This window comes from Corylus avellana, chromosome ca5 (genome assembly GCF_901000735.1).
Source record: "Corylus avellana chromosome ca5, CavTom2PMs-1.0".
Taxonomy (NCBI): Eukaryota; Viridiplantae; Streptophyta; class Magnoliopsida; order Fagales; family Betulaceae; genus Corylus; species Corylus avellana.
The window spans coordinates 35,470,739-35,481,348 of record NC_081545.1 but is presented as its reverse complement, the minus strand read 5'-3'; the positions used below and the strand labels follow the sequence as shown (position 1 = coordinate 35,481,348).

The 10,610-nt window shown below is 36.9% G+C and overlaps 1 protein-coding gene across 1 annotated transcript; it reads right to left on the bottom strand.

The window, feature by feature from the left end:
* Nucleotides 1-1,437: 1,437 nt before the first annotated feature.
* Nucleotides 1,438-7,740, bottom strand: LOC132182527 (probable inactive leucine-rich repeat receptor-like protein kinase At3g03770). The gene is made up of 7 exons (XM_059595797.1): nt 5,489-7,740; nt 5,179-5,312; nt 4,489-4,732; nt 3,881-4,092; nt 3,772-3,797; nt 2,334-2,445; nt 1,438-2,027 (listed from the first exon to the last, which is right to left on the bottom strand). The coding sequence occupies exons 1-7, from the start codon at nt 6,840-6,842 to the stop codon at nt 1,800-1,802; spliced, it is 2,310 nt and encodes a 769-aa protein (XP_059451780.1). The 5' UTR covers nt 6,843-7,740; the 3' UTR covers nt 1,438-1,799.
* Between the last annotated feature and the right edge of the window lie 2,870 nt (nt 7,741-10,610).

Here is a 10,610-nt window from a genome sequence, read left to right as displayed (position 1 = left end):
TGGGCCAATTTTAGGTATCATGAGCCTAAAATTTCTTGAGCAAGATCAACCGACAACTGACTTAATGAAGAATTTGTTATGACAACTGACTTAATGAAGAATTTGTTATAAACGTACGAAAAGGAAAACTCAAGATTGGGTAGTCATCACTCATCAATGACTCGGGACCCTTTCAGAGCGCGTGGGGATTAAGCTACAGAGTCTAGTGGGTCCCTTGCAAGTTCCTATCTTGCTTGGCTATCCTAGCTGGCTTGGCTGTATTCTAACCGACATAAAACGCTGCGGCCATCAGTCAAACGCACGCCCTGGGATAGTGTAGCCCACGCCATTCATTCATTCTTTCTTTTTCTTCTCTTTTTTTCTTTTTTTTTTTCAGCCCACGCCATTTTCTAGAAATTGGGCTTAGCCAGATCCTACAAATGTTTTAGAATATCTTTTTTTTTTTTTTAAATAAAAAAATTATTATTTTTAATAAATTTATTGATTTTTTATTATTTCAGTATTCACCGACATAGAATTATCTTAAGAATATATACAAACTCTCGTCAGAGTATCAAAAATGGAATTAATGATCCAATGTTTGATCAAAGTGTAAAAAAAAAATGATTAAATATTTTTAATCACGCCATTTTCTATGGGATAAAGTTTTCCAACAAATTGGGTCGAAAATAATTCATCGGGTTCCTTCAAACGTACCCTATTTGTAAGTTTGATAGATTTTAAGGTAAATTACTTTTCAAGTAATATAAGCTTGGCATAACCAGAAAGTTAATCACAGACAATCAACCATTCACCTAACTGCTTAGGTCTTTGGTGCACCAGCCGTCACAAAGTGCTCTGTATTTAATTATGCATTTATCTAAGCATATAAATATAGCTCACAACAGGAAAGCAAGAGGGGGTAGGTTGAAATGTCCCCTTCTAGTTCAAGCTGATGAAAGCTAGTCTTGTTGATTCACGGAAAAAATAGTGCTTGCCATTTGGCAATGTTGTCGGTGGAGTCTTGGAGAATATCATACAAATAATGTATTATCATTTTAGAGAAAGATTTCTGACAAATTCCTACATAATAAAGTAATTAATTGTTATATATCTTAAAATCCTCGACCCTCAAAAAAATTATCTATTCTATATTAATGATTCGTTTTTAGGTCAGCTTGTAGACCTCTCCTTATTAAGGTTTATATTTTCGCCGGACCCAATCGGGTGCAATTAATTGTTCATATTGTATACAATACAATTAGTTAATTTGAGAAGACAGATGGGCTTATACCTAATCAAGCTGGCCAAGTAGGTATGAAAGGCACCTTTTCTCTCACATTAATTGCCCGTATTTCATGCAACACGAGCAGCTAATTACACCAGATCTAAATCGGTTTGCCCCAATTAATCTTCATCAAAAGTTCTTCCTCCTCGTATATTATCTCAACAACCCCATTAAAAATATCTACTCTTTGATAATATTATATTGTTTGTAATCTTCATGATTCAAGTCCCCCGTCATTAAATAAAGGGACAAATATTTGAACCAAACCCTTGATAGCAGCTATTATTCTATTTCAGGGCTCTACATCATTCAATTTCAATCAATGCCCAATGCCACTATTCCTGCTTAAAAGGCACATGTAACCAATCAACTTCTATTCTGCCAAAACACAGCAGTATTAGGTCAAGCAAAAGAAAATGACATTTACTATTTTACATTTCACATTGCGATGGGTGAACGCAGCCAAAATGCAGGCATGCCTTGTGTATTACAAATTTCAGGAGGCTTCTATAGTGTTGCACTACCTCTAAACTTACACCGACGTAGAATCTGATTTCTGATCAGCATCAGCAGTGGCCTGGACTTGAGCTGCATACTGCAAGTTCCAAAGGACATCTTCAAAAGAGGGCCGAGACGACGGTTCGGGGGATATGCATTTGCTTGTGATGGCTATGACAATCGATAACGACTCTTGTGAGCAAGTGGTCAACACAATTGGATCGACAATCCGTTTTCGGCCATCTTGGCTGCTAAAGGATGCCTGTGGTTCATGACTCCAGCTCTTAGAAACATACCATCTCAAACAAAATGAATAAAGGAAATATTTGGAAAGACACCATAAAGAAAGGAAGATATTCAATATATCTAATCCAAGTCATTTTGATCTTATGCCTTTTTAAAAATACATCTAGCTGCAGTTGTTTTGTTTTCTAGAGCAAACTTATAGCAGTTCAACAAAGTTCTAAGACTGAACTGGAAAATGTCATGAGAAAAGAATGTTTAGGATCAAATTGCCTCAGAGCTTAATCGAATTTATGGAATTCATTAAATAAAAGCTTTGGCATACCATTTCATTTAGGAGAAATGTTTCGCCTTTTCCGGTCACTATAGGCCCAACCAGTGATTCAAGCAATATAAATCCAAAGTTGTAAACATCATCCTGTGAGTTTGTTTGATGGCTGCAAGAAAGGAAGTAATAGTCTCATTATTTCTATGTAAGTATTAAAATGTAGTTACAGCATCACACCAAGCAGGTAAGGAGAAATTCGAACAAATCATCAAATTAGGTATCTGAGTTTTCTTCTATGATTCCCAATTTTTGTAATTTTAATGACAACAAAATCTTACGTTGAACACAACCAAATGTATATGACAGAAGTAGTGGCACTGACACAGTGTAACAGCAGTGAGACAATAATTAGAACAGTAGTGATGGTGGCGGTACTGGTGTTGAGGGGGTCAGCATGTAAATAATGGCAGTGTTCATGGGGGTGGAAACTTTGTGGATAGTAGCAAAGATGGTGCTACTGCTACAGAAGGGTGATAATGAGGGGAAGTGCTGCTAAAAAAGCAAAGGTGGATCTGATGGTGGTCTGCAATGGGAATGACAAGTGTTAGTGGGAGACATCCCTATGCAGCAGCAGTCACCAATGATGGTGATGTTACATGTAGCAACAGGAATTAGTACGAAGGTTGTTGAAAGTCCTACATTGCCTGCGTATTAAGGAGATGGGCCATTTATAAAGGTGAGGGGAAACCTTAACTCCTAAACTAGCTTTTGGGTTGAGTTAAGCTCAAGACCCATTTCCAACATGCATCTTGTTGATTGCATGTTTGTCATGATATCAGAGCCAGGTTTTGATCTTAACTTTTGGGTTGAGTTAAGCCCAAAACCCATTTCTAACATGTATCTTGTTGATTGCATGTTTGTCATGGTATCAAAGCCTAGCCTAATTGGCTGTGGCCCACCTTCACCCATTGTCGCACGTGTTGACTTGGATGTCTTCCCGCCACACGTGAGGGGGCGTGTTAGAAGTCCCACATTACCTGGGTATTAAGGAGATGGGCCATTTATAAGGGTGAGGAGAAACCCCTCAACTCCTGAGCTAGCTTTTGGGTTAAGTTTAAGCCCAAGACCCATTTCTAACATGCATCTTGTTGATTGCGTGTTTGTCAAAGGTAGTGGTGAGACGGGAGGAATGCTGTATATACCAAGAATTGGATAAACTCGGTGTCACTTAAGCAGCAAAGTGAGGGGCCTCATAATCCATTCTCATTATTGATCCATAATAAGACATATTTACATGTCCAAAGATCGCATCCTTGGGCTTATTAATCAAAGAAAATTTTCAGCAAGAATGTGATATCAGTTATAATGCAATTTTTTTCTTAATTCAGCAAAAAAAAGCTAAGAATGTGACTCAATTTGATGAAATCAAGCATCCATTTCAAAGCTACAGTATTTATCATCCAATTAAAAATCCAAGCTATAGCGCATATCATACCATGATTTCAGGCGTTCTCCCTTTGCCTACAGAACAAACAGAAAGTGTCAGAATGACTGCCCAAGATAAGATTGCACACTCAAGAGCTTGAAAAAGCAACGTATTATACCTCAGATTTTTCGATTTCTCCTGTGATGATTGACATCCCGTAGTCACTGAGCTTTGCAACTTGATGCTCATCAATCAATATATTGTTCGTTTTTAGTCGGTTATTGAAACAACCAGGAATTACACCAGTATGTAAAAAATGCACAGCCTTGGCAACTCCAATTAAAATTCTTAGCCTAGCTGACCATTCAAGAACCTTCTCTGGACAATATTCTGCATGTATATAAATATGTAGTTGGATTAAAGGTTGCCTCCCAACACATAAAGCTATATATTATGTTAAGAATTGTAGCTTTTAAAGGTCTGATAGTAAAACAAATTCTAAACTGATTTCGGCCATCTAATGACAAGTCAAAGTTGAATGCAATTAAATGGATTGGATGACTCAGATAAGAGATAAAGTTGGAAGCACCAACCCCTGTAAAAGGAAAACCCCTACCCTGCTGCACACTGGGAGGGATGCCACTTGCATACTCAACTCAAGAAAGGGTATGAAAAGTTCTGAACTAGTTATAAGCATTATGCAGGTATATTTCAGAAACTGTGAGAATCGTAAACACTAAATCATAAAGGACAGATGTGTAGGCACACATATTTGCATACACTAACCTGACAGGTGGGTATGGTAATTCCCATTTGGAACATATTCATATATAAGAAAAGCTTTGGTGCCACTGTAATCATCTTTTCCTGTACCATCAATGCAATGACCCAAGAGGCCAACTAAATGTGGATGGCGAAGCTTTGACAGCAGATCAAGCTGAACCTTAAGGTTTTGAACTGAAAACTTCTTTACTAAAGATAGAGATCGTACGGCGACATAGGTCCCATTCTCCAATCGCCCTCTGTAAAGCTAAAAAAAAAGAAGAAGCAGAAGTTAGAAGAGGCATTTGGCAATGGACAAATATAAAGTGTTGGACTTAATGAATGCCACACATATTCTTCTCATTGACACCACAACAATTAATATAAATGCATTTTTTAGTTTGTAAATATTGATTGTGGCATCATGACAACCCATTTCAAGAGTTTGCAAATTATACACAAAAAGAAGTAAAATAATAGTAAATATCAAAATTCTAGCCAGATACCCAGACAGTAGAAGAGTGTAGGATCTTCAAAAGAATTTGGGCTCAACCCATTTTTCTTAGAATAAAATTCCTAGTTTGTATAATATGCCCCTAAACAATATGAATGTGATACTAAAAAATTAGTGATTTATCCAAAAGAATCACCATTTTGGAAGAACCCAACCAATCATCTATATTTCCACTGCGTATTTCAGTTTTTGAGAGTTACCTTCCCCATAGAGCCTTTGCCAAGAAACATTGACGAATCAAAGCCATTTGTCACTTCCCTCAACTCTTCAAAAGAAAACAATCTACACACTTGGGCACCTTGCGTCCCTAGCTTTGCTGCTTGAGAGATGAACCCTTGAAAAAATAAATAAATACAAGGTTATCACTTTCAGCTCTCATATGCACCCAAAACCATGGTCAACCCAATCATGATTAGTCTCTATTCACATATCCTAAAGTAAGAAAATGTTTTAGATTTTTAACAAATGAAGATGATAGTAACAAAATAAACTGACCACCATAGAACTTACTGGCATTTGCAAGGAATTCAGAGGAAACCCCAGTTGGTGTATTTTCTTGCACAATCTTTGGCAATATATGCTGCTCTTGTGCCCTTCTTGAACGGTATTTTCTACTCAAGAATAGAGCCCCAAATGCCAAAATCACCATAAGAAGAACAGCTCCAGTAATTAGAGCAACTGTTACCGCTATATCTCTTCCTCTGGACTGTTTACCCCTCATAACGGCTTCTTTGCAATATGATCCTTGATGCTGATGTTGGGAATCAACGGACAAACAATTTCCATCAAATTTAACAACTCTCTTGTCTGAAGTACTGTTCAAGCAAGAAGGAAGTCCACCTATCAACTTGTTATTAGATAAATCCACAAACCCAAGTTTGCCACCACAACTTAACTCATTTGGGAGTGACCCGCCGAGCATATTGGATGCTAGATTCAAATAACTGATGTTTGGTAAGGAGAACAATGCAGAGGGAGGAGTTCCACTCAGATTGTTGAATGATATATCAAGGTGTTGAAGGTGGCCCAATGCACCAAATTGCTCAGGAATCTTGCCTGAGAACGAGTTCTTGCTCAGTAGTGCTGTAACTAATCCTTGGGGCATGACTGGTAGTTCAGAATCCAAATGGTTTTCTCTTAAATCCAATAAATGTAGGCTGGTTAAAGTACTCAAATCAGGTAATTTGCCAGAAAGCCCATTATGAGACAGGGCAAGATCAGTGAGCGTCTGGATTTTGCATACTGAAAAAGGAATCTGACCCGTCAATCCATTACTCTTCAAACTCAAAATGGTGAGATTCGAAAATAAGTTCAACCAACCAGGGATAGTGTCATTGAAATAATTGCTATCCAGTGCTAAAGTATGAAGCTTAACTAATCTGGATACTTCAGATGGAACCGAACCATACAAAAAGTTTGAGCTCAAGTCCAAAAGTTCAAGCGAAGATAGCCTATGAATCTTATCAGGAATTGGTCCCCAAATCCCCAAAGACACTAAGCTAAGAACCCTTAAGCTGGGTAGCCTTGTCAATGTGGTAACTAAGGAATCAATAGAGAAACTTCCAGATAGAGTCTTATTGGGAATAGCAAATCCATTGAACTTACTGACCTTGACAAGCTTATCTCCCATAATTTTGAGCTCAGTTAAAAAGTTTCCCTGGCATGAGATGCTCATATGTACAGATGAAGAGAGGCTACAGAAATCGCCCCCGTAATTTTCCCAAATTTGCAATGAAGAAGGGTACTCCAATTGCTTTCTTAGCTGCATTAAGACTTGTGTCTGGGAAGTTTGTAACCCATAAGTGCTTGGAATGAACAAAACCCATGAAACAACCACTAGAAACAAGAAGCACAAATACCCCATTGTACAAAGTTGAAGCACCAGACACTAGAAACCCAAAAGGTGACAAAAACCCTAAAAATTAAGCTGCACCATCAAGTTTAAGGAAAACGGAAACAGACCCATCTAAGATTCTTAAGCAGAACCACGAAAAAATAGCTCCTTCAGAAAATTCGCGTGGAAAGGAACTTACTTCCAAGTGAACTCGGACCAGCCCAGGAATAACATTCATGAAATAGTTGGTTAAGGCTCTGCTTAACCAACTTCGAGAAAGTCAGCAGTCGAAGCTGAAATCCTAGGTAATGACAGAGAAGAAAAGAAAAACCTATTGGGAAACTCAACGGGGCGCGTTTTCACTGAAAATGGTTGAATGCTTGTACAAGTTGCTCAAAAACCCAAGTAGAAAAAATAAGGGAGCATGAGAAAAAAAGCAAAGTTCGTGACCCAAAGAATGTCTCAAGTAAATTCCAGGTAGTTTCTAGGAAAATACAGATAGACCCACGAACGAAAGCTTGGAGACAAACAGTAAAGGAGGCTGGAGACAAACCTTGGGAAGACGAATAGAATAGAAACTTTATAGCACTAGTACCACTGTTCTCAGTTCTTCAGTGAATGCGAGTCGAATTCAAAGTAAAGTAGGGCCAGTAGGCTATAGTGCAGGTAGTTGAAGAAGGCCGTACTGACACTGGCATTGCATTTAGTGCCCCCGAGACGTTCTCTCTCTCTCTCTCTCTCTCTCTCTGTGACAGTAATGGGGTCAGTTTTGCTTGGAGAAGGACAAGGCAAGTAGGGGCTGAGGGGAAGGGAAGGGAAGGGAAAGGGAAGGGAAAATGTGCAACTAAATACTGGTTTTTGTTGACTGATTCTCGTGAATGTCCCTCGGATTCCACCGCTATTCTCAGGGGTGCCATTCACATGGACTCTTTTCCCTCTCTGTTTGATACTTTGATTGGTTTTTTCACAATGACCATGATGACCCTGCTTCTATCATCTCAAAGCTAGCTTTTGATTCTTCCTAAACGCAACAACGACATCGTATAAAACAAACACTAAATAATACATATTTCACGGTTCAACATACCAAAAAGACAACAATTAGAACGTTTTTTTTAATGAGATCAATAATTAGAATATCCATAATTAGTTGCTTGAATTGCGTGCAGTTCATAAAGAAACGGTGTGCAAGGCATATATGATCAGAGCAAATGAGTTAAGCACAATGAGCTGTCTAAAGAAGGTGGGCCTTCTAGCCTCCTCCCTATGAGATTACGCAATTTGAATTATTAGAAATATAAACTGAATAATTGTAATTGTAGATACAATTACCGCATGAATAGTTATTAGTTGATGATATTAGATTTTACGCCGTCGAACTGAACAATGGGTCACCTTCAAAACAAGGAGAAGTGGTGTTGATATGGCGCCATCAATTTTGTTTGGAAAAAAATGGAATTGAGATAAATTTTTGAATAAGAAAACGTTGAATCACCACTTATTTTAAGAACTTAAGTTTATAAAATAAAATTAAAAAAAAAATTAATTACTTAATTAAATACTTTAACAAAAAAATCATAGCTAGGTTTGGGGGATAATGGGGTCTTCTATACGCATCATTAGTGAATGTTTGCAAGTTGCGTAGATCAATGAAGACTGTCAATAAGAAGGCAATCATGTTGCGTTTTCTTATAATAGATAAAGACAAGAAGCAATTAATGAAGCTTGAGTATGTTGATCCAAAAGTGGCATCATCTTAGTTCCAATGGTACTTCCCCATGGTCCTTAGATTGCTTCTCTTTGAATTTAAGATGAGAAAAATGGTGCTCCGCTAGAAAATTTAATCAAGATCAATTTTGATGTGGCGATTCGTGACTCATTCTCTTTGGGTGCAGCTCCTTGTCGTGATTTTGTTGAAATATTTATTTTTTATGGAAAAAAAAAATCACATCAAGGGAATATTTCCGTGAGAGAGACTAAGAGAGTCTTAGTAGCTATTGCAATGGTGGAAGGCCTTAACAATATTATTGTAGAGGGCAATTCACTAATTGTTGCTTATGTTTTTCACAACTTGGGTCTCCTACTTGATTGGCAATTAGAACATTTAATCTTCAAAACTGGTCGACTTTTAGATCTTATTTTGGTACGATAATTTCGTAAAGTTCATCGCAATACTAATCTACTTGCAAACAATCTAGTTAGATGAGCCAGCCCTAATGATCAAAGTTGAAGCATTTTCAATTGCGTCTCTTCTTCCTATAGTTGTTGTCCTTATTAGTAATATTAAACCCCCTAGCCTACCATTTTTCTTTATTCTTCCTGTTTTGCTTCCTTTGTTTTCATTTTGTTGTATTATTTGCTCAGAAAATAAAATGGTATTTTCCAGCGAAAGTGAAAACAAAACTTTAAGAGAGAATAAAGAACATAAACATCTATAGTACTAGTAGCAGTAGGCAGCTTTTGAGTCCAAAAACGAGGTTATCTATATGAGTAATCATGCCTTTTAAATAATAGGGATTGAATAATTAACGTCTATTAAGGAAAGTTAAGTGGAAAGCATATGATTAGAAGTTGGGGATAATTGAGCGACCAGGTGTCCCTTGTCCAGCCTGTTTTGAATGCGAAACCACGAATCCCATGAAAGAAGAGACGAACTATAGCCACTCGCATCCATGTGACGTGAAATAGACTCTGCCACCACGTTGAGCATTCTGGTGGGTTTCTACATTCACGCTCCTTTCATGTAGAAGTTGATGTGTATATATATATATATGAAGCTGTTCTTTCCCAAGACAAGAGGCATGTTGATTTGGGTGCCAACTGCCAAGAGGATTGGGCATTTGACACACTCAATCCAAACTTCTGAAAAGTCCTCCATCTAGATTTGGATTGTATATGATTAAGCAGGGCCCGCATATTTTCCTATCCACAACTTCTTTTTTTTTTTTTTTTTCTTTTTAATTCAGTATGCATTGAAAAATAATATATATTACACATTTATTTTACAGCATAATGTCCATTAGTTATTAGATCAATCTTTATTAAAAGAAAATTTCATGAGCCGGTATAGGTCGCATGAGAGTAGTAAAATATAAATAGGATAAAGATATAGTATATAACATTATTCTTACTCTAAAACATATCATTCTCATGTGTATTTTAACATGTTTTATCGAAATTAAATGTTAGTTTATATACTAAATTGAGATATGTTCTTCCAACTAACTTTCTCATTTTCTAATCATTTCTCATGTAAATATTTATTTTTACTTAATATTTCTAATAAATATTAAGTAAATATTCAAACTTATATCAGGGAATTGATGCAATTGGAATTAGAATATGAATTTTATGGATTGAACAAAATTTCTCAAACTTAATTTGTAAAAAAAAAAAAAAAATTGTCCATCCCATGTAGATAAACCTCTTTATGAGAAATGATTAACGTGGCCCATTTAAGCTAATAATATATTAGCCAAAGTCAATGAGATCAGTCCCATCATAGGCACCAAAGAGAAACACAATGATATAAAGTAAAACTCTTATTTTCAGGCAATGTATTAATTGGTGCTTTTCAGTGAAACTTCAACAACCCAACGGTTAATTATATTTATAGGGAAAAGCAAGAACAAAATCTAACGAGGAAGGGATGAATAACTACAAGTACAAAAAGAGAATGACAAATCATTTGAGCAGGGACCATTTTTGGAGCCCCCTCCCTAATGAACAATCACTAAAAAGACCAAGGGGAATCTCTATCCATTCATTCAACTCCTCCCACCGACAAAGTTACCAAAC